Consider the following 25,426-nt stretch of genomic DNA (forward strand, 5'->3'; position numbering starts at 1 on the left):
CTATAGAGTCCATCTTCTCTGTTGTCTGCTGAACATCTGTAACAGGAGGGTCAGACTCTGGAGGGATAAGACGCCTCAGCTACTGGTGTCGGTACAAAGAACAGCACTCTGATGGGGATTTAGAGTAGAGTGATGTCTAGGAAAGGATGACCTTGAGTCCATTGGAACAAATCCACACCCGTAAGCACCACTGCCAAGCTGACCTAAACTTGTGGTTTAAGTGCAGACAAGTCGATGGAAGAACGTTTCCATCAACCTAGCTACCATCACTCAGGGACACAGACTTACTACAGTTACAGAAAAACGCCTTCCATCACAATAGTGTGTATCTACACTAGTGGCCCCTAAATTGTGGGTCACGCCCCACTAAAATGTTTGGTGGGTGTGTGGCGGGGCCTGAGCCAGCCCCCATAGGGGATGGGGAGGGAGCACCATGCTTCCAGCCCTACTCTGCCCCCAGAACACCTCTGCCCCCAGCCGTGCTCCTCCCCCAACCCCATTCAGCCCCCAGTCCTGCTCTGCCTCCAGGCCAGCACCCTTGAGGGGATGGAGGTGTGGGGGGGAGAACATGGGGAGGGAGCACCATGATTCCAGCCCCACTCCCAGATCAGCTCCTCCCCCAATCCCATTACGGTCCTGGTCCCGCTCTTCCTCAGTAGTGGAGCTGGGGGAAGCCTTGGCTGTGCAGTAATAAATGGGGGCATGAACAGATTTTGTTAATGGTACAGGGGAGTGGCGAAACTGGAAAAGTTTGCGCACCACTAATCTACACTATGGTATGACAAGCATAACTGTGATGCTATGGTTGTGCTGCTGTAGCACTGTGTTGTAAACGTGGCTTACGTGTGCATTTTAAAAATATCCATTGTTTGTGTTGCTGCTCAGTGGTTCCACATGCTACAACAGAGTGAAAACTGGCTGGTCGAGTCAGTTTTCACTGATCTCTGATTCTTGTGTCTTGCGGGTAGGGTGGAGCAAGGCAAGGAAGGAAGGAAGCAATGACACTGACAAAATCAGCTCAGTTTCAAGTTGGAGTAGAAAGAAAGAACTATGAGTAATACAAAAGGTTGGTCCCCCCCACCCCTGCTTACTTCCTCTTCTACTCAGGTGCTCCTTCCCTCCTCCACCTATGGCTTGAGAAATACTTTTACTCCTGAGGGCATTCTGTGCCAAAAAAAAATTCTGCAAGTTTTATTTGTCAATAAATAAATGTGGAGGCTCCAGCATGACAGTGGGGAGCACAGACCACTGGCTACATGGAGGTGGGAGATCATCCTGAAGCCCCACCCCCTGGGACATGAACTCAGCAGTGAAGCTGCACCTGACCCTGACACAGCAAAGGCCAGGGCCTGCCCCACAAACACCCTAAGGCCCTGCCCCTCTGAGCAAGGCGTACCAGGTGTGGGGCAGGGAGTCTCAACCAGGCAGGCTCCAAGTGTGATGGGGCTCAGAGTGTGGGGAATCCAGGTGTGGGTGAGAGGATTCTGTGTGGGACATTCTGGGTGTAGGCAACTCAGCTGGGGGTGGGGGTTAGTTGTTGGGGCAATCTGGATGCAGAGGCTTGTTGTGGGAGGGTTTCAGGTGCAGGGACTTCCAGGTTAAAGTGACTGGGGCTCAGGGAGGGTGGGGTTCTTGGGGAGTGGGACTTGATGGGGTGGGGGTCTCGGTGCAGCTAATTAGGGGTCATTGGCATGGGGGTCTGGATGGGGGACTCAGGGTGGTGCGGGGGGGGTGAGGCTCTTCAGGGTGGGGGCTTGAGTACAGGGGGTTCAGTGGGGGGTGATCTGGGTGCAGGTCTGGAGGCAGGGGGTTCCAGATGCAGGGGTTGAGGTTCAGTGAGGTGGGGTTCAGGTATGGAGAGCTAGGGGGGTTCTGGGTGTACGAGATGAGGCTTGGCAGGGGTGTCTGGGTATGGTAAGTCTGGATGCACCAGGGTTGGGCAGATGATGGAGCAGCTACCCATACAGTGACCCCTTACCCTGCAGCTAAGGAGTGATGGGGGCAGGAAGCAGGGGAGAATGGTGAGCTTCCTGCAGCTGGGAGAGGTTTCTGGGGGTGAGCCTGACACAGCCCCAGCCACTCCTTGCAGGGGAAGAAGTTGTCCAGTGTTCTCCCGCCTCCAGCCCAGCCAGGACAAGCAGCTGATCCTGGCACTGGGTAGGAGCTACGGGCTGGGGTGATTCCCCAGCCCCACGGTGATTTACCTCTCCGCTAGCTGTGCCAGGTGCCTGAAACAATGTACCTGTACTGCTAGGGAGCGGTGAGTGACCACTCTTGCAACTTCTATTTTCTTCCCTGTCAGAAAGTCATTTTTCTGTGGGGAAGCAAAGAAGTCTGCGTGGGACATGAATTCTGCACATGCACAATGGGGCAGAATTCCTCCAGGAGTAATACTTTGGACAGACTCTCTACCTTCTGTAGGAGAAAAGAATAGACGTGAAAATAGTAGCAGCCTCTACCACAAGGCACAGAGTTCTGTAGGGCAGGCTCAAAGGATTAACTGAACAAACAGACAAGGGGTGAGAGGAGACTGTTCAGATATGGAGAGTCAAGAAATGTATTTTTGGCAGTGAAAAGGTGAATACAGACAAGTGTTTATTGGGGTAGATTCAGAGCCTGTTTTCTCCAATTAGTTTCACTAGGCAGTGCAGTCGAGGTGACTGAGGACAGGGCTGGGAGCCAGGAACTAATAGAGTACATCCACACAGGAAGATTGCATACCTATCTGCAAACAACATCCCAAATCTTCACATGGTGTAGCATCAGTATAAGTGCTAGTACTCATGTGTAAGGCATTTTTATTATGTCAGAAGCAAGTAAGACCCATGTCTACCCTCGCACTTATGCCTTGCCTGGAAAACAGGCATAGCATAAAACAAGACAATATAAGGCCTTGAATTCCCAGGAAAATTGACAAGTTAAAATACTTGGCCTAGCAGACCAGGTGCCTACTAATGCCAAGGCCCCTAGGCCTCAACTGAACACTGACAAATACATAGCTTGAGCCAGTTTGGTTCACCTGTGTTAGTACTGTTAAAATAGGTATGTTATAAAATTTTTTAGTGTTTAGACTTTATGGAATGCTTGTAAATTACTGCAATGTAATAATCTCGCTTATAATATCTGTATCCCATGTCATAAGGTAATATTTAAGTGTTTGATCTGTAACTGTAGACCATCAGTCAGGAGAGAAGCATTACCAAGTGTGAAATACTAATTTGGCACAGGAGGTGTTCTCTCCTGCCCAACAAAAGGTGGTCCATCAACACCAGAGGAACCATTGTGGAACACCAGAGGACAAAATACTTTGTTGTGTGCTCCCCCTACCCCACTTCCTTCCACTAAGAGGAGACATGCAACTGGATTCCTCCCGAAGGTTGAATGTGCAACTTGAATTAGAAGGGGGAGAGGAATAAAAGGCCCTAAGAAAGAAAAACTTTATATTTTATGCTGCTTGGACTCTGAGGGACAAGGATTACTAAGCTTCCCCAAAGATCTCCAGTACCTGGCATGGGTTTGCCCTAAAGGACATATAGAGCTTGGTTATCATAGAAGCTTTTATTACCTTTTGAAACTTGAGTGTAACTCAGTTGTATGAGTATGTTTATCTGCTTCAGCTTTGTAAATAACTCTTATTGTCTTTTCCTGGTTAATAAATCTTGAGATAGTGCTTAGTATTTGTATAGTACTTTCAAAGCCTCTTTACATGCTTTTTTTTTTTTTTTATAACAAACTATTACACTTCTGTTGATTTATGACAACAAAAGTCTACTTTGGTGGCTGTAATGTCAGTGGTAAACAAATATCCAATTTACCCAACTCTAATCAAATGTAATCTGAAACCCTTTGTATCAATCTGAAGAAACAAACTGCTAAATAAACTGAACCACTGAGCCATCTGTGTTTTGGCTGTTGTATCAGCATTTTTAGACCAAAAAAACCCTGCAAAGCATTTGAGTATTTCTATAGAACAAGGATGAACTCTACATTTTCTAGTGAGAGCTTCTAGAAGCTTGTCCCCCTCTCCTGACTTCAGAAAACAAAGTAGAAATTTTACACACACATAATTCAAAAATGAAAATAAAGCCCATACACTTTAAGCATTGGTACTGAGTTCAAATTGAAACTCACCTGGTTAGAATATTTAGTGAAATACTTCCAAGGGAATAAATCTTAAATATATACCTAATAATTGACTGAGTGGTACTAATTAACAACAATTTATTGATAAATAAAGAGCCGCAATGAACACAGGCTCAAAGTTTAAAGTATTGGCTGGAATAGCAACATAAATCTATTATTTATGTCTGATTAGCCGATAACAAGACTGTTTAAAGTAAAGTGTGAAATTAAGTCCGCCAGTAAGTTTCCTTTGTGGCAACATTCTCAGCCTCGCAGCTGCACTGAATACACTACATTTGCAAAAAGAAAAGGAGTCCTTGTGGCACCTTAGAGACTGACTAATTTATTTGAGCATCCGATGAAGTGAGCTGTAGCTCACTAAAGCTTATGCTCAAATAAATTGGTTAGTTAGTCTCTAAGGTGTCACAAGGACTCCTTTTCTTTTTGCGAATACAGACTAACAAGGCTGCTACTCTGAAACCTGTCACACTACATTTGCAAGCCAGAAAAGTAAGGACTGGTATACAGTTAAAATTTAGGTTGACATATCTATCGCATGCCAGGATGCGAAAAATCCATCCCCAAGCGCCGTAGTTATACTGGCCTAACCCCAGAATAGACACAACTAGGTCAATGGAAGAATGCTTCCATCGACCTAGCTACTGTCACTCAGAGAAATGGTGTTACTGTTGCAACAAAAAAACCCTTTCAATTGCTGTAGGCTACATCTACACTATGGGGTTATGTCAGTATAGCTAAGGTACAATGCATCATCTTTAGATCACCAGTTGGTACAAAGATTTGATAAGTATGGGATAATCAAATTAGTAGAGGATAATTTGGTTTTTTCATGTTACTATGCAAGTGACTGGCACCCATCTTAAACTACAGTGAAAACTACTCAGTTTGCAGAAGATTATGGGCTTGTCTACACTGGCACTTTACAGCGCTGCAACTGTCTCGCTCAGGCGTGTGAAAAAAACACCCCCCTGAGCGCAGCAAGTTTCAGCGCTGTAAAGAGCCAGTGTAGACAGTGCACCAGCACGGGCAGCTATGCCCCCAGCACTGGTAGCTACACCCCTCATGGAGGTGGTTTTTTTAGAGGGGACTACACAAGCCATGTTAAAGTGCTGCCATGGCAGCGCTTTAACATTGCTAATTTAGACAAGCCCTACGTGTGTGACCAATACATGGGTAAGGGCTTAAATTGTTTGGAACACTACAGACATCATGTATTTTTCCCCTTACCCCCAATTTTGAGTCCCCACTCAAGTTCATTCCTGCATATAATATTTTTCCCTGCAGAGCAATTATGGAGTGAAATACTAACTTGGTCAATTTTACATTTTTCACTCCTGCTAGGAAACAATATGCAACAAGAAAATAATGTGATTTGGAGGAAAAATGAGATCTGACAAAAGTGGAACATCCTTAAACTTCTCCTGCATATGGTGCTTCCTCTGTGGCACAGCAGGAACAGGGTGAGACTGACCAGGTTATCATAGATTTCATTCTGGCATTTCTAGGTAAGTGCTGTGTTCAGGAACAGAAAAAGGAGCAAGCCAAAAGAGGTGGCCTAGTGATAACAGTTAAGCCCAAGCATGGTCTCTCATTCCCTGAGCCATATTTAAGAGAAGCATCAATAGACTGAGGAATGAAACACTGACCAAAATAAATAAGGGGAAAAGGAGAGAGAGAAAAGGAATGACTTAATACTGTTGGGAAAGACTGTTCAAGAAATCTGATGACCAATTAAATAGTTTGTTGAATTGATAGCCAAAGTCTCAAAACAGCCCACCCCCAGCAACTGTACAGTGTAGAAGAATGACACAGTTACCCCATTTCTTCTTTTGATTCCCTGTGACAGAAGATCACCTGGAACTTAAATGCCTGGGTAAGACATGGGAATCCGTGGACCAGTGGCCTAGCTTCTCTCAAGCTACTTAAAGACATGTCTGAACTCAAGGATTCCCATTTATGATAAGTTTCAGAGTAACAGCCGTGTTAGTCTGTATTCGCAAAAAGAAAAGGAGTACTTGTGGCACCTTAGAGACTAACCAATTTATTTGAGCATGAGCTTTCGTGAGCTACAGCTCACTTCATCAGATGCATACAGTGGAAACTGCAGCAGACTTTATATATACACAGAGAATATGAAACAATACCTCCTCCCACCCCACTGTCCTGCTGGTAATAGCTTATCTAAAGTAATCATCAGGTTAGGCCATTTCCAGCACAAATCCAGGTTTTCTCACCCTCCACCCCCCCACACAAATTCACTCTCCTGCTGGAAACAACTCTGACATCATAATCAAAAAGGCTGACAAAGGAGGTGCTGTTGTCATCATGAATAGGTCGGAATATGAACAAGAGGTTGCTAGGCAGCTCTCCAACACGAGTTTCTACAAGCCATTACCCTATGATCCCACTGAGAGTTACCAAAAGCAACTACAGCATTTGCTCAAGAAACTTCCTGAAAAAGCACAAGATCAAATCCGCACAGACACACCCCTGGAACCCCAACCTGGGATATTCTATCTACTACCCAAGATCCATAAACCTGGAAATCCTGGGTGCCCCATCATTTCAGGCATTGGCACCCTGACAGCAGGATTGTCTGGCTATGTAGACTCCCTCCTCAGGCCCTACGCTACCAGCACTCCCAGCTACCTTCGAGACACCACTGACTTCCTGAGGAAACTTCAATCCATCGGTGATCTTCCTGATAACACCATCCTGGCCACTATGGATGTAGAAGCCCTCTACACCAACATTCCACACAAAGATGGACTACAAGCCGTCAGGAACACTATCCCCGATAATGTCACGGCTAACCTGGTGGCTGAACTTTGTGACTTTGTCCTTACCCATAACTATTTCACATTTGGGGACAATGTATACCTTCAGATCAGCGGCACTGCTATGGGTACCCGCATGGCCCCACAGTATGCCAACATTTTTATGGCTGATTTAGAACAACGCTTCCTAAGCTCTCATCCCCTAAAGCCCCTACTCTACTTGCGCTATATTGATGACATCATCATCTGGACCCATAGAAAAGAAGCCCTTGAGGAATTCCACCATGATTTCAACAATTTCCATCCCACCACCAACCTCAGCCTGGTCCAGTCCACACAAGAGATCCACTTCCTGGACACTACAGTGCTAATAAACAATGGTCACATAAACACCACCCTATACCGGAAACCTACTGACCGCTATTCCTACCTGCATGCCTCCAGCTTTCACCCTGACTACACCACACGATCCATCGTCTACAGCCAAGCTCTGCGATACAACCGCATTTGCTCCAACCCCTCAGACAGAGACAAACACCTACAAGATCTCTGTCAAGCTTTCTTACAACTACAATACCCACCTGCGGAAGTAAAGAAACAGATTGATAGAGCCAGAAGAGTTCCCAGAAGTTACCTACTACAGGACAGGCCTAACAAAGAAAATAACAGAACGCCACTAGCCGTCACCTTCAGCCCCCAACTAAAACCCCTCCAACGCATTATTAAGGATCTACAACCTATCCTAAAGGATGACCCAACACTCTCACAAATCTTGGGAGACAGGCCAGTCCTTGCCTACAGATAGCCCCCCAACCTGAAGCAAATACTCACCAACAACCACATACCACACAACAGAACCACTAACCCAGGAACTTATCCTTGCAACAAAGCCCGTTGCCAATTGTGCCCACATATCTATTCAGGGGACACCATCACAGGGCCTAATAACATCAGCCACACTATCAGAGGCTCGTTCACCTGCACATCCACCAATGTGATTTATGCCATCATGTGCCAGCAATGCCCCTCTGCCATGTACATTGGTCAAACTGGACAGTCTCTACGTAAAAGAATAAATGGACACAAATCAGATGTCAAGAATTATAACATTCATAAACCAGTCGGAGAACACTTCAATCTCTCTGGTCACGCAATCACAGACATGAAGGTCACTATCTTAAAACAAAAAAACTTCAAATCCAGACTCCAGCGAGAAACTGCTGAATTGGAATTCATTTGCAAATTGGATACTATTAATTTAGGCTTAAATAGAGACTGGGAGTGGCTAAGTCATTATGCAAGGTAGCCTATTTCCTCTTGTTTTTTCCTAACCCCACCCCCCCAGATGTTCTGGTTTAACTTGGATTTAAACTTGGAGAGTGATCAGTTTGGATGAGCTATTACTAGCAGGAGAGTGAGTTTGTGTGTGTATGGGGGTGGGTTTTTGGAGGGGGGTGAGGGAGTGAGAGAACCTGGATTTGTGCAGGAAATGGCCCAACTTGATTATCATGCACATTGTGTAAAGAGTTGTCACTTTGGATGGGCTATCACCAGCAGGAGAGTGAATTTGTGTGGGCGGGTGGAGGGTGAGAAAACCTGGATTTGTGCTGGAAATGGCCTAACCTGATGATTACTTTAGATAAGCTATTACCAGCAGGACAGTGGGGTGGGAGGAGGTATTGTTTCATATTCTCTGTGTATATATAAAGTCTGCTGCAGTTTCCACGGTATGCATCTGATGAAGTGAGCTGTAGCTCACGAAAGCTCATGCTCAAATAAATTGGTTAGTCTCTAAGGTGCCACAAGTACTCCTTTTCTTTTTATTTATGATAAGAAGTTTTATTGGACAAAGGATTAGACTTTTTTCTGAGTTAGAGAGGAGATTGAGAATTCAAAAGAACTAAAGTATCACTCTTTGGGTGAAACAGGAAGAGCAACAGAAAGCAGAATAGAAACAGGCTAAAATAATTTTGAGTATCAGAAGCAGAGCAACAAATAAGATTCTGAAGTGCAGTTACTAGAGGTGGCTACATGTAAACTTTCTGTAAGCCATGAACTTTTTTCTGAATCTAACAGTATCATAAACTGAACATTTTCGAGGGATGGGAAAGAAAATCTTCACACCTGACATATCAGCTGAGCATACTGCAGTTCCCATTCTCTTTGACAACCCTGAGATGCCCATCTGGTAATTCTATATGCTAGTGATGTGGCTGTCCAAAGTTAGCACAGAATGTAACCAAAAACCAAGCACTGTTGCAGCTTTGGACCGTTTATCCCTGCAGGGACATACTAAGTGGAAAACGATATTTCAGTCCACCTGGGTGCCAGATGACAATTTAGTAAAATCCTCCAAGCCCAGAGGGCAGACAGACATATTTGAGGCAGGAAGCAGCTGAGATCTGAGCAAGCTAGCTCCAGTATCAGTGTTACTGATCTGTTCCCAGCCTACTGGTATGGAAAAGTAGCCTTCTTGTCTACAGAAAGTTAGCTCCCCTGCCATTTTCACAAAATGTATGGGAAACTACATCAGATAGCAGTGTGGCAAACAAATGTCTGGTTATAATGAGAATTAGAAAATGCATGCCTTTTAATTGTCCAAACACAAATCAGTATGGTCCCAGACAAAGCTAAGGATTTCACTTATCTTTGAACTCTGTTTTTTCTTAAAAAAAACCTATTAAGTGTCTACTTAAGAATAATGTTAGACTTCTGGGGGGCGGGGAGGAGTTGTACCATATGGGAAACATGTAAATATAAATGACTATATCAATAACAAGTTTCTCAACATGATTTAGTAAATTAACAAATCTGAGCAATGTGAAAAAATACAGTATCTTAATATTCTGGAATATAATCCCTTATAAAAGCTTCTCTACTCTTCACTTCTCCATTCTCTAGGAATTTACTCCTTGAGTGATAGTAGTACGTTCAATTTATGACGACTTTTCCTTGCTGTCCAAAATTGTACCTGAGTCAAGACTCCTTGGATCTTACTCACCCTTTAAAATATTCCACTGGTACCTCAAATCCAAACACCAGGTAAAAGTTAGAGAACAGTGTAATCCAGAAGTGAATTATACCGGTTTTTAGTTAATATACATATTGTCCTCTACATTTGTCAAGAGATTTTGGAATTTTTTGGTTTTGTTTTTAAATCTTATGTGGGTATTCCCTGATGTTACCAATAACAAAGGGATTATTCACAGTATTGAATTATCACTATTCCTCAGCGAGATTAATGCTCTCAGATGGGAAATTAAATTTCAGTGTGACTACATGCATGGAATCATATAAAGACAGAATGAAATGAAAAAGCTATTCATAAAAACAAATTCCTGGGTCTCACGAAAGCTTATGCTCAAATAAATTTGTTAGTCTCTAAGGTGCCACAACTACTCCTTTTCTTTTTGGGTCTATACAGTTAATGTTGAACCCCATTCCAGCTTAGGAAACAAACAACGTGGGCAATACAAACAGTAATATCCAAATACTAGCTTTTATCCAAAGTAGACATTTGATGTAACCAATTAGAGAATTCAGTTTTACAGCAATGTCTCAGGCGTGTTTAAGTAGTTTAGAAAGTTTATCATCCTACCACAGCTTAGTATTAATATATAGATAGAAAATCCACAAGAAACCACTTAAGCTTCATCAGAGTTCGGTACTGAAAACAGATGCCCAGGTGTGAATATAAGAAAGGGTTTGACCCTGGACTTTACTACCATTCACAATAACTGAAAGAGTACAATTTTCAGGTCTGAATTCATATGGGAAACTTTTTTTTTTTAAAGAAAGGTCATTTTGCTTGTTTAATATATTTGTTGTATGTAAAATATCAATTTTCCAATAAAATCTTGGAATAAAGTTTACTGTTAACAAGAATTTGCTATCTGCATCACATAAGTGAAATGGAGTTAATGGTTTATTACAACCCCCATTCAAGGCTCTGAAAGATTACACCTTAAAACATTCACCTCTCCTTGACTAGAAGGGCTAGCTGTATAGTAAAGCAATGTACTTCCAAATATTCCAATTTGGGTCAGGTATGAAGGATCCTACAAGGCTTTCATGGTAGAACCACATAAGCAGGAACCAACAACAAGGTGAATTTAAACAAACAAACAAAAAATATGATTTTTAGTAAAAAAATGTTTTTAAATGTAACTATGTTTTTCTTTTTAAAAATAAACCTATTCAAAACTGACAACCTATATTAATATCTAATCTATTAAAGTAATTTAAATAAAATAAAAATATTAAGCAACCCATGCTTGCTGCCAAAGTTTTAAAGAAAGTCAAATCACTGAACTGGTATAAGTCACTGGCTAAGCACCTAGAACAAGAGTTTTTTGAAGACTATACCATCTTCTGACTGCAATAGCCTCTTCTGCAGGAGCAAAGAGAACATTCCTCATTTCAGTTTATTCAGGTAGTTCAGTTCAATGACTAGTGTGACGTTGCACTCCATAATGTTTTATAGAAATATGCTTATGAATGTAAATATGATGTAACTGGACTATGCCTTATGCAAAAGGTCTCTTGTAAGGTATCATTACAAAGCTTATAATTTACTGAGTGTGTTCATCCTATTTGTAAAAAGAAAATGAGTACTTGTGGCACCTTAGAGACTAACCAATTTAATTGAGCATAAGCTTTCGTGAGCTACAGCTCACGATGAAGTGAGCTGTAGCTCACGAAAGCTTATGCTCAAATAAATTGGTTAGTCTCTAAGGTGCCACAAGTACTCATTTTCTTTTTGCGGATACAGACTAACAGGGCTGCTACTCTGAATACTGTAATTATGCAAAGTATGGGTCATTGAGGATGGTTTAGAATCTTGATGGCTCTACTGACTAGGACAATTGGTTGTAAATGGCTCTGTTTACTTGCAAGCCTTCCTGTGTACCTGTAAGCCAGCCCAGGAAGAATGGTGGAATTTATCTTAAACCTGGTGCTTTTCCATTTAGAAGGAGGGGTGGGGATCCAGAGAGAGAAAAGTTTCCCGCCTTGTGCCAAAGATATAAAAGAGGGTGGAAGAGAACAAAGAGGTGGTCCCAGTCATGAGAAAGTTCCAGCAGATATCTTAGGTGAAAAGCAGGAACTAACAAGGACTGTACCAAAAGAAAGGACTGGGCCCAGAGTAGGAAGGAGTCTAGTCTGTGAGAGAAGCTTATTGGAACATCTGAGGGTGAAATTTACCTGTAGTTAGTCTCTTAATGTATTAGGCTTAGACTTGCATGTTTTATTTTGCTTAGTAACTTATTTTGTTATTACTTGAAACCATTTAAATCCTACTTTTTAAAACTTAATAAAATCACTTATTTCTTAATTAACTCAGAGTAAGTGATTAATACCTGGGGGAGCAAAAAGCCATGCATCTCTCTATCAGTATTATAGAGGGCGGACAATTTGTGAGTTTACCCTGTATAAGCTTTATACAGAGTAAAACTGATTTATTTGGGGTTTGGATCCCATAGGGAGCTGGGTGTCTGGGTGCTGGAGATAGGTAACCTGCTGGGCAATGTTTGGTTAAAGTCTGCAACTTTGGGGGCGTGCACCAGACCTGGGTCTGTGTTGCAGCAGGCTAGCGTGTCTGGCACAACAAGGCATGGTTCTAGAGTCCCAAGCTGGCAGGGAAAATGGGCTCAGAGGTAATTCCAGCACATCAGGTGACAGGCCCAAGGGGAAGCTCTGTGACCGAACCCATCACAACTAGTTTATTCTAGTCAGTTCCATAACCTTGAAGTTCATAAGTTCATAGATACTAAGGTCAGAAGGGACCATTACGATCATCTAGTCTGACCTCCTGCACAACGCAGGCGACAGAATCTCACCCACCCACTCCTGCTAAAAACCTCTCACCTATGTCTGAGCTATTGAAGTACTCAAATCGTGGTTTAAAGACTTCAAGGAGCAGAGAATCCTCCAGCAAGTGACCTGTGAAGGTTTTTCTCCTCAATCCAACTATAAATAAAAACTTGGTGAACTGAACTGATTGTTTCTGGTTATCATTTCTTTCAAGATTAGATTAGAACTAGTACACCTCACTTCATACTAACTACAGACAATACTTCCTTTGTTTAATTAAGGAGTTTTAACTGCAAAACATGTTTTGATAAACTTAGTTTTCTTATGTATCCAGCACATTTAATGTAACCTTTATTTAACTATGTTATAAAATGCTGATTTTGTGAATGTAATTGAATTCCAATTTCCATCCAAATACAGCCTGACACATCACTATTAAGAAATTAATCTAGTATGCAAGAAATGAATCATCCATCATTTTCTCAATGAACGTAAAACTGAAAAAAATCCAACCTACTATCTTGAACTATACAATGGCTCAAATAAATGTAAATATACTGTGTATACTCCTGGTTAGCAAGAAGTAGCTTTCGTGTAAAGACTAAATTAGTGGTGGATGTTTTAATGGTTACCAACCAATGAGAATCAACCTCTCTTTACGGGAAAACTAAAGTACAAATGCAAAACAAGATTAAAACAAATTTAAATTTAGGTTTCCTGCTTGCTGATTTACATCATGATTAAAGATTAGTGATTGAAGTCACTTTGATTTAAATCAATCCACTCTGATTCTCAGTAACTGCAGCCAGACCTAAAGAGCAGCTTTGTGTGGCTTGAAAGCTTGTATCTCTCACCAAAAGAAGCTAGTCCAATAAAAGATATTACCTCACCATTTTGTATCTCTAAGTAACTGCATAAGGCATGTATGGCCAAAAAGGTCACCATCTCTAGATGAACTTCCTCCACCTTCAACTTTAAACACACACACACACACAGGGTAAGTCTGCACGACAACAAACAAATTTTTGCAGCACAGTCTCAGAGCCCAGATCAACTCGCTTGGGCTTGCTGGGCTTGGAGGCTATAAAACTGTAGCACAGACATTTGGGCTTGAGTTGGGTCCAAAAGCGTACACTGATATTTTTAGCCCTGCAGCCTCAGCCAGCTGATCAGGGCCAGCCACAGGTATTTTATTGCATTTTAGATGTAACCCAAAGGGCCCAGCGGCTCTGAAAGATAACCAGGACATAACTTTGGAATATTAAAAATACTTGCTATGAATGGGGATTCCAGTTAATAGTCTGATTAACACTGAAATACAATCTTTAACTCACTTCAAACATAAAAAGCCTCCAATAAAAGCCCTGCGTGGATACAAAACTTGTATCTGCAATCCACAAAAATGGTCCACAGATGCGGATATCTATGGATTTGCAGTGCTCTACTGATAAGAAAAGAATTGAAGAAACTTATTACACTGATTCTTCCATTGGTATCCAGTAGATGACAAAGAAACAGAGCTGAAATCAGAACACTGTCCCAACCACAGTCCAACAGAAAATAAGTGGATTGCCCTCCTCCAATCGACCCTGAAACAGACTATATAAACTTGAGGCCACGGTGTGGACCCCATAGTTGATGAACCCACTGAAGCTGTAGCAAAACTAGAAATGTTACTGGACATTTGGAGCAGAAGTGAGGTCCAAATCTCCCCCCTGCAAGAGTTACCGGGCCTGAGAAGAAGTAGTGGTGAGATTTCATTTTAGAGATTTTCTTTCAGTTATTTTAAAGAACAGAATATTTCTTGGTGAGTATACATGCTGTCTGATGAGAAGCCAATGAATCATATTTTGACTTTTTTATAAGTAATGTTATAGGTTTATAAAAGGGAAATAATGGCTAAGTAAATTGTTGTAAGACCACAAAACACAGCTTTAAGCAGTTAATTTTAATATTTAAAATTTCTCCAATTCATACCAAACAATTCAAACAGGGATTCCATTCCTAAGAGTGCCTTAAAATAGCATTACTGCCCGGAGAAGTACTGGAAGGGTGATAAATGTATTAAAGGTACTAAAGAATTGATAAGTAATCAGACATTTTGGTGATTTGTTACATGGTGTAACTACATACCTCAACCCTAGTCTAGGACTACTGCTCACAAGATTGTTACATATTCAGTACATGCCTAGAACATTTGGTGTACCTAAACTTGATCTATAAACTGTTGAGTCTATAATTAAGTGCTTTTGAGCGATTTTAAACTGTTGGTTGGTTAAGAGCGCCAAACACACAATTTGAGAAATACTGTTCAAGACCTGATCTAAAAGGAATCTAGCATCATCATGATCAGTTTGCCAATACTTCCTCACTCAGTAAAGAGGGGTCAACCCTAATTAAATTAGATTCAAATATTGACCCACACTTATCAAATTGGCAGATTCAACTTCTTAGATTTCAGCTTTAAAAATATTTAGCTATAAATTAAATTCAGTAAATTCATAAATTTGATCCCCATTCATGCTTACCTAAGTCGAGCACTTGAATGTTAGGAAGTGCTAGAATTTAGGTTGCCCGTGCAATCTTAAATTTGCCCCCTTATGCACGTACATTATGACACAGCCTTTACAGGATCAGTACCCCTACCCCTTACCCCCAAAACACACAGGACCCTAAATCTTCCTATAAGATGCTTCTTCCCATGTAAGAACTGTAACCTGATTGACCTCAAATTACTGATTTTTCTTAATTATTAAAAGTGACAAGTGAAATAAACCTCAGTAGTGTGTTAGTCTTCTCTGAGTTTCTTTCATATGAGCTATGAGAGTGCTAAGTACATGTTACTAAAATGCTCAAGACTTATGTCCTTCATGGCTGGTGAAGGCCATCAGGGAACAACTGAGCCAACTGGAAATTATTTAGACGTTAAGGACATCCTTGAGTATGATGAAAGCCAGCTACCTGGTCTAAGAATCACATACATAGATACTACACAAGAAAGTCACTAGACAAGTGGCAGCAAAGGCCAACACTGACCTTTGTATGACCAGAAAGTTGAAACATTTTGGATACGGATCTTGTTATTTTATGCCTTTTGAAGCAGTGTACTCTACATGAGTTAGAATAGATTTTAAGTCCTTCCTGAAACTGAAGTTGGTGCAGAATTCAGCTTTCTAATTGTTAATCAATAAATACTGCTATGTGCATATCATATTGCTATGATTTACATCAGTCACCTCTTGCTTTCCAGTTGGTATTTAACGTATTGACTTTGACCTATAATAAAGAACTCAATGGCCTGGGACCTACCTACCCAAGAGACTACAACTTCCCTGTGCGACACAGCCATAGTTGCAGACAGAAGAGGCACTTGACCTGTAGCCCTCTTGCTTTTTTTTTTTTTTTTTTTTTGGGGGGGGGGGGAGAGTGGGGGAGAGGAGAGAGGGGGAAAAAAAGGTCTCCGGCAGGGCAATATCTATGAAGGTCTTTCAGCTATGGAACTTGCCTTTCCCTGAATTAAGTCAAACCTTTTGACCTTAGGACATGCTTGGAAGCCCATCTGGGCACTGTTGTGGCAACTGGGCCTATAAATTCACCCTAACTGTGAGTACATTAATAAAATGTCACCATAACCTATAACAGTGAATGTGAACGGGAACAGGTACAAGAAAAACCAGACTGACAAACTGAATTAGCGTAAACCAAAAAGGCAACACTGATATCTCCAAGGACTGTTGAAATTATGCTGGTTAAAAACAAATGATATGGAGCCACAAGTTAATAAAATAAAACTGATGTCAGATAGTAGGCCCAATAGGTGGACAAAATAACGAGGGGATGGGCTATTCCAATCATCACACTCTTTTGGGGTCCTTAAAAGAAAGATTTTGTGGGTCACATACAAAAGAACAGAAAGGACAGACAGACTACTGCAATAAGCTTTGCTGTCATGACCAGCACTGCCACCATTTCCAGGGTCCCCTTGCCTTCATTAACCTGATCCTGAGAAGTATCCTGACCAGACCAGGCCAGAGAGAGGGAGCTAGATAACATCACCATCCCTATAACTGTCAGCTGAATCATAACCACCAACTGGGATGAAAAGACTTCAACAGCAACAGCTCCAGCTCATACCAACTAATTTATTTTCTTTTCCCAAAAACGACAGTAACCACCATTTAAGAGACTGTCAACAAGGTTTTCCCCTTCCCCTTTTAAAAAACTCTCTCCAGCTAAAGAGAAAGGGAACAAGAGATGTTACTAAAATGTAAAGTATTAAATAATGCTTTCATTTCAAAGCTTTACCTATTTTTCCTTCTTTTCTAAAATCCTTTTATTAAAGATACAATGATGTGTATGCCATGGTACTAAGCAGGCTGTGGTCTCTGTATACCAAACCCCAGATCTTGTTTAACATTTACTGTTGAACAGTGACAGGGTTGAGTTAATACCTTTAGCCTATATATTCTATCTCCACCTGGCCCATGGAGGTGTTTTCATTTAAATTTTTGTCAGGACTTTTCTGGTTAGTATTAACTTTTCTATAGTCCATTCCTACACTCATTTGCAGGGCTTTGCTTGATGCTCCCTTACTGCTGCATTCATGTCCTACTCTAAGTTCACCATCCACAACCTAACAGATTTAAGAAAAAGTGAATGATACGACTACCCATCTTTGAGTGACTTTTGTTTTTCTCATATCATAAACAAGTTTACATGTACTTCTCCACATCATACCAGTTGTGGCTGGACCTGTCATTATGCACTATGATTAATGCTGTGTACTACAGAAAATTGTTTTACATTGGCCCAGTACAATTAAATGTATCTTAATATTAAAAGCCACAAAATAACAAATATTAGACTCCATCATGATTACACAATAGGAAAAAGGTTTTTCAACCCCCATCCCCTTAGAAAACTGGGATGGTACAGATGTAACTGAGTGTACTACTGAACACGAGAAAATCTTGGCTCATGTTACAGACCACAAGATGTTGAAACTTGGAGCCGAGTGTAAGAAGTATGTGGCGCTAAGAAGGCAGAGAGGACAATATCTTGTATGATGTTAAGTTCTGTTTGTCCTGGGAACGAAGAGGGGGATACATTGAGCAGAATCTCAAAAGAACTGAAAATATGTTCCAAAATTAAGCAACTAATTTCTTCACTCTCATTTTTGTCCTTGACTTTTATAAATTAAAAAAATCCTGCCAACCCTTTCCACTACTTCCCACCCCCCTCTACCCTAACCCTTCTTTCTGCTACTCTTTTTCTATTAAATTTGCTTTCAAATCATGCTCTTTTCTTCAGTCTTTCCAATTTGTTTTTGGAGAAGCTGTCTGACAAGGTTCGTTCTCTCTCAAGAAGCCCCTTGTGAGATTTTACTTCCTCCCTCTGTTCAAGTGTTGACATTGCTCCCTCTGGAGCTTGTCAACAATACTCTTTCAGTTAACTAAAGGGAAGCTAAGGAGAGCAATATAAGACTTTGTCTATACTGCATTTTCATCATTAAAACTTGTCGCTCAGGGGTGTGAAAAAGACATACGCCCAACAACAAAAGTTATAAGGACGAAAAGCACCAGTGTGGACAGCGCTTCGCTGGCAGGAGCTGCTCTCCTGTTGACGAAGCTACTGCCCCTTGTTCGGAGTGGTTTTATTTTGCCACTGGGAGAGCTCTCTCCCAGTGATAAAGAGCGGCTACACACTTACATTGGAAGATGCACAGTGTAGCCATAGCCTAAAGTAGCAGGATAAAGGTAACTCTCAAACCTGCCAACATTGGCTGTTTTCCCCAGGGTAGACACGCCCTACCATATGCCGGGGAGGGGGGGAGGAATCTAACTTGGTTTAAACCAGGTGGATCAACATGTATGACAAGGTTCTGGTGGCTGGAACTGTTCTTCTAACTGGTTTAGAAGTTTAAATATACCAGTTAGAAGAATAGTTCCAGCCACCAGTGCTTTAGAATAATTTTTTTGTGTTAGATTTGCATCACATCGAGACAGCCTTAGCAAGCAAGATCCAAGTTCTTGCTCGTTCTAAGACCTAATATTATGCTCCAAACAATTGTAGTCAACTGGTGGAAGCAGTGTTCCACACAAGTCAGTGAACTTGTTTTAGTCTGGTCTTCTGTCCTCACTAGCACTGTCTTAATTCAATCCAAGGCCCTCTTTGTACCCATACCCATCATGGGGGAGGAAGCATAGCTATTAGCTGCACTCCACAGCAGCCTGAGCCACCTTTGTTCACTAACCAAGAATCCCACACCAGCCATGCCCACCAGTTGAATGCCACCTAGAAATATTGCCCATCTCCAACCTTCCCATTACACTCTTCTCAGTCAGCGAGCCAACTCTGGTTTGCTGGCTGAGAGTTCCAGTTTCACAAACTACCTGCTGATCTGTCTTACAGCTGGTAAACTAGATGGTTTGCCAAATGAGGATACAAACTTCAGCATTTTTAGAGGGGAATAACATGGGTGATGTTCCAGGCCAGCCTGGAGACTATGTCCGTCTCAGCCATCGAAGTACAGAAGCTTTGATAAGTATAGATCAAAAGATTATTATAAAATGTTTGCACCAGTACTTCCATCCATCCAGTGATTAAGGCTAGAATAACAGACTCAACAACATTACCTAAATCAAAAAGAAAAGGAGTACTTGTGGCACCTTAGAGACTAACCAATTACCTGTCATTACCTAAATCGTTTACTAAAGGAACAGGAGTACTTCTGTGTGGACACAAGGTTTATTTCAAGAGAGAGGGGGAAAGTTACCTAGCCCTGTAAAAGCTGTATATGCCCTGCCAGAAAGCTAACCCCCCATTCACTTCTTTTGAAGAGTCATATTTATTTCCCTATGTATGCCTTCCACTTCCCCATTCTGTCTGGGTTCCCTTCTGCCCAGGGAGAATCACTTCTACATTACTGCACATAGGACCATCTCCAACAGAACAGTAGTGACCTTATTCCATGGGGCCTTCCTGTAATGGAATTTTAAGAATTTGAGTGGGTAAGGCGGGAGGGAGAGATCACACAGAATTCTTACCATCCTACAATCTCCAGCAAAGGCATATCTGAAGCCAATAGACACTATTCATTTTCAAAAAGAAAAGGGAAATGATTAGCCATAGACAGCCAAGGAACAAGGGTGCAAAGAAGTAAAAATTTGCTGTTGCTTCTTATCCAATATACCAGGGATTGGCAACCTATGGCACGTGAGCCAATTTTTAATGGCACGCTGCTGTCCTCCCCCTCCCCCCGCCTCTTCCCCCAGCATGCTGGGATCCTGCCCCTCCTTCTCTCCCTCCCTGAGGCTGACAGCCCTTGCTACAGAGGTGGAGGTAAAAGCGGAGCCACAGCACGCTCTCTGCTCTAGGGACCTTGGGGAAGGTGGTGGTGGAATCAGGGCATATCCCCTCCAGCCCCCTGCCGTGAGCCGCTCAGGGCAGGGGGCTGGGAGCACCCCCACAACCCCAGCCCTTTGCCCTGACTCCTGCACCCCCCCACACCCTGACTCTTGCTCCCCCCACATCCCTACTCCCACTCTGAGCACCAAACGGGAGCTCCTGCACACACACACACCCCATTCCCACCTGCACCCCTCGCATCAAATGGGAGCTGCCCAGGTAAGCACTCCACACCCAAACCTCCTGCCCCAACCCTGAGCCCCCTCCCTCATTCTAGCTCCTGGCCAGACCCTGCACCCCAACCTGCTCCTTCACCCCCAGCCCTGTTCTCAGCACACTCCCACCCTCATCTCAGTGCAGAGATAGGGAGAGAATGGCGAGAACCAGGGAGAAGGTAGGTGCCTACTCTACGTTGACAGGGCCGGCACTCCAGACCAGCAGTGGGCTGACTGGGGCCGGCAGCTGGGACCCTGGCTGGCAGGAGCCGGCAGACAGAACCCCAGACCAACAGCGGGCTGAGCCGCTCAGCCCACTTGCAGTCTGAGGTGCCAGCCGCCGGCCCCGCTCAGCCCACTGCTGGTCTTGGGTCTGGCTGCCTACCCGGGGTTCTGGCTGCCTGCCCCTTACCAGCTGGGGTCGCGGCCGCAGGCCCCGCTCAGCCCGCTGCCGGCCTAGGTGAACGGAACCCCAGGCCAGCAACGGACTGAGCAGGCCGGTGGCGTAAGATCAGCATTTTAATTTAATTTTAAATGAAGCTTCTTAACATTTTGAAAACCTTGTTTACATACAACAATAGTTTAGTTATATAATATATAGACTTATAGAGACACTCTAAAAAACGTTAACATGTATTATTGGCACGCGAAACCTTACATTAAAGTGAATAAAGGAAGACTCGGCGCACCACTTCTAAAAGGTTGCCGACCCCTGGCCTATACAATAAAGCACAACTCCATCTCCAGTAAAAATTAGGTAGTCGAAATAGAAGACTGCAGTTGCTGAACATAACAATGTTAAGCATAAAGGAAACACTAAGGAAGGCTTAAAAAATTTACTTGCCAATGGGAAGCTTTCACGGGCAAACACAGAGGCCTAAGCCCTCAACTTCTGCAGAATTTAAGCTTTCATTTTAAACAATGAATATTTCTGATCTTTACAGTTAGACCAATAACATTCCAAATATTAACTGAACATAAGCCAATGTAGTGTTGTCTTTCCAAGTACGCAGAGAGGTGGCTCTAGTGCTGCTACACTTCAGCTAAACAGCAATGACATAATTGGCCTATGGCTCCTTCTCACTTCTAAGCAGAAAATGAAAGTGTGTAGTTTAAGATATATTGAACACCTAATAGCCAGCCCAGGGGATGATGTAAAAGAGAACAGCACATCCAAAGTACAGAATCTTTAAAACCGACAGGGCCATGAGTGGAGAAAAGCTTGAGCTTCTCAGCAAGGTTTTGTTTCTGTACTTCACTGGTGAAGCCCGCCCTGACACTTGTCTTTCATGATATGTAGTTTTCTGTCAGGGCATGAAAACATTTACCAATCAGTTATTAACATGGTAGAAGACTGAGCTCCTTACATGAAAAGAAAGGGCATGACTGCAACATTGGAGGTAATGTGCATAATTAAGATTAGAACAGCAGCAAACTGGAACAAAGGATGGTTTTGTTTTGGGTAACTGGAAGAATTTCAGAAGTGCTGATGGGAGTCACCAGGATTGAGATGAAGGGGGAAAATGGAACAGTACTCAGTTTTCTGAGTGCACAGCCAGTAAAAAGCATTCTCCCATACAGAGTAGAAATCTCTGCTACAGCAATATGAAGTTTACTTGATTCTGGTAAGATTCTTGAGGACTACACTATGCTAGTGGTGGGAAAGCAATGGACAGTAGCAGACAAATGCCTGATAAGCAGAAGGAAGAGGACCAAAGAGGCAGAATGTGCTTCCAGAGAGAGGAGAAGAAAAATTCCTCACAACAATCTGGTGGACACCCCTAATAGGTAGGGGAGAAAGAAGGAATCACTACATCTATTAAGTCAAGTCTTTCTATCACTAGCTAGTATGCTCTATCAGAAGCACTCAACATAAAAAAATAAAGGTGGCTTCAAATTGAGGTGGAAAGGAAGAATAAACAGCTTTCAATCAGCAGCAAAACAAAAAACAGGTCTTCCCCCATTTTAGTTACTTTCCATTTCAAGATTGCTCCTAATGTTGGAGATTGCTAAAGCATCTTGTAGCATCAATGTATATCTGACATTCTTCACAGGTGTTCAAACAGTGGTCCATGGAGAGCTCTCTCTTCACACAGTGCTGGCTCCTTTCAACAGCTTTTGCAGATACCCTGGATATTCACTGAAAAGAAGAACCTGGAGGCCTACAAAAGCTACTAGAAACAAAGAAATCAAACCAACCTTACTATTTCTAGTTAAGAGGAGATAAATTATCAAGACAATTACCTTTTTCAGAAAAATTAAACACACTTATTGCCTGTAATACAATAAAGATACATGTAAAATTAGGGAAGTATTTACTGTAAGCAAATGTCAGGAGGAAAGATGGCCTGCAAGACACTAAGATGCAGGTCCATGCTATGAGTTTGAGAAACTCTGCTAGAATCATCTCTACCATCTTGGCAGAGAGCATATCTACCTCCCACAGCATCTTGAAGATTTGTCAAGGCAAAATTCCCTCTCCCACCTCCAATGTGTGCAATTCCCAATCCTCAATGGTACTGCAACAGCCTGCAGGCAGAGTTCATCCCCTGAAGCGCACAGAAAGGTCTTACAGTAACCGCACAGATGTTTATTACCCTTCTCCTGGATCTAAGAGACATGCCCGGTAGATTAGAATTACCCCCGCTATACTGTTGGGGGCCCCAATCCTCAGGAAAGGAGCGTGACCAGCCCAAAGCCCTAGAGGCAGTCCTGGTAAGTCAGGAGAGCCCAGCACCGAGCTAGCTTTCAGCTCCCTGTGCAGGGCTTACAGCCACTACCGGGGGGGGGGGCGCGCAACGCCCAAGGCACGGACACCTCCCCACCCGCGCGCGTGCCCCGATGCTCGCTCCCTCCCTCCCTCCTCCCCGCCTCTGGATCGAGCGGCGCGCCCCCGGCTGCAAACAGCTCCCAGCCCCGCTCGGTCCTCGCCGCCTCCCACAGCGCGGTCACCCCTGCAAGCGCCCAGCCTGGCCCCGGGCAACGTGGGGCTAGAGGAGGCCTATTCTCTCTCTCTCTCTCACACACACACACACACACACACGCCACTACACCCAAGCGCACAGTCAGTGCGCTGCCCCCCTCCAGGGCCCCGCCCGACTCTTACCTTAGCCACATAGTCCTTCACCTCATCCAGGTCTCCATTTTTGAGGGCCCACATAAACTCCTTGTCAGACATCGCGGCCGCCGGACAGAGACGCGGGAGCGGCGAGGGCCCAGCACCCACACGGAGAGGGGCAGGTGGGGCGGCGCGGCTCAGGGCGCGGGGAGGGAGCCTTCGCTGGCCGGCTCTCGCTCTGCCAAGGGAGGGGACACAGGCGGGCGGCAGTTAGGGCGGTTATAACACAACGTTCCGGGCCTGCAGCTCTCGCTCTGCGCCGGGAACAGAGACGGGGGAGGGGAATCCGCCTAACGGAAGGGAAAAGCGGTTTTACACGCAGCCTTTCTGCTTCCGGTTTTCATTCGGTCAGCCCGAGCCCGGCCCCTTCCATCCAAGCAGAGAAAGGCCACTAAACTACGCATGCGCCTCGGGGCGACTCTCGCTTGTCTCACTGAGCATGCGCCTCCGGAGGCCGAGGGGAGGAGCGCTTGCCGCCCGGCTGTGGCTGGCTCAAGGGTTCGTAAGCGCCGCTCTCCCGCGGGCTGCCCGCCTCGGTGCTTGCTCCCTTGTAACTCTACCTCGGCCCCTGCCCTGATTTTTTTTTTTTTAATAAAGAAGGATGCTGATCTCTTTTGTTATTGCTAGAAAACCCGGACTTATAGGCCCGATTTCCCTAAAGAGACTCTGTAGGCAACTGAAGTTCGTAAAATCCAAGTAGCAGCAAATGAAACCCAATTCGCTCTTTTCTAGGCTGCCCCTGGTATCTGGAACAGACTCCAAACACCTGCTCAGCCAAGCCACTGTCCTAAACCTCATCCAAGGGACTCCTAGATACTTGGCACAAAACCTACAAAAGTGAACCATTTAAAATGTAAACTAAAATAAAGTGGCTAAAATCGTGCACAGAGTGACACTATCATATTTACATCCTCGTTCAGCTTCCCCCCCGCCCCCAATTTCTTTTGTCCCTCAATTGTTGCTTCCAGTCTAAAACTTAGGGCAGGATCCTGCAAGTGGACCCACGTGGCTTAGGGTTCTGCCCATGACAGAGTGTGTGGGACAGCCCAAATCTACAGAATCTGACTCATAGATTTTAAACTCTTTATAGACTGGGATGATGTCTACCGGTTATAGAAACTACCTTCCACACCATTGAACACAATGTAAGTGCTTGTGTTTTAGAAATGATGTGATAAATTGTCACTTTGTAAATGTAACTGATTTTTGAAACCAAGTACTGTAGTTTATATTTATGAGGTGGTGTTTGAGGCAGTCCCTACCTCTTATCAGTCATCCCTTTCTAGCCCGATATGGCAAACAGTGCCATATGGAGATTGCACTTTTGAAACCAGAAATATTTCAAGTGCACCTTCTCCAACTATCACGTGGAAAAGTGTAGATATTTTAAAACAGCAACTTTGTTATAAAATGGGCAAAAAAAGAGAAAATCCATGCAAAAGACAGAGAATTGGAAGCTCTGCTTTGTTTGCATGAGATGATGAGGCAGACACAACAGTTCACTTACACTCATTTATCTAATCTGAATGCCATTCCCTACTCTGTGTATGTACTTCAGGTAGATAAGAATTGGGGAGCACTGATTAGTGGGACTGTAGCAGGTTGACTATGTGGAAGAAGCATGGGAAATGCTCATATATCCCCCATGAGACTGGAGGAGGCAACAGAAAGGTGCTGAGGCCAGACATAAGAAGGTTGGTAAGTCGCTGTGCCAAGAGTTAACGCTGCTCTGCCTCCAGCCCCATTACTTTTGATGAGATTAAATTCATCCTTGTGCTATGTCTCCCACTCACACCCTTTTTTGAGGGCTTCCGTGGTTACTTAAGTGGTACAAAGGCCTCTGCACAAGAGTGAATTTCACTTTTGTTAAATATAAATATCTAGCTTAAATAACTTTTTTTCTTTATATTGTCATGAGCTGGGTGGAGCCTTGTTATGAGTTGAGTGAAAATTCC

At 43.3% G+C, this 25,426-nt stretch overlaps 1 protein-coding gene across 1 annotated transcript in view; it reads right to left on the bottom strand.

Annotated features, from left to right (window-relative positions):
• The window catches only part of MTPN (myotrophin), a 57,270-nt gene extending 33,426 nt beyond the window's left edge, over positions 1-23,844 (bottom strand). Inside the window, exon 1 of the mRNA XM_077827994.1 lies at positions 23,460-23,844. Coding sequence (XP_077684120.1) covers positions 23,460-23,531 — 72 coding nt within the window. The 5' untranslated portion in view covers positions 23,532-23,844. The remainder of the gene's footprint in view (positions 1-23,459) is intronic.
• Between the last annotated feature and the right edge of the window lie 1,582 nt (positions 23,845-25,426).

The sequence above is a fragment of the Eretmochelys imbricata genome, chromosome 1, assembly GCF_965152235.1.
Source record: "Eretmochelys imbricata isolate rEreImb1 chromosome 1, rEreImb1.hap1, whole genome shotgun sequence".
Lineage (NCBI taxonomy): Eukaryota > Metazoa > Chordata > Testudines > Cheloniidae > Eretmochelys > Eretmochelys imbricata.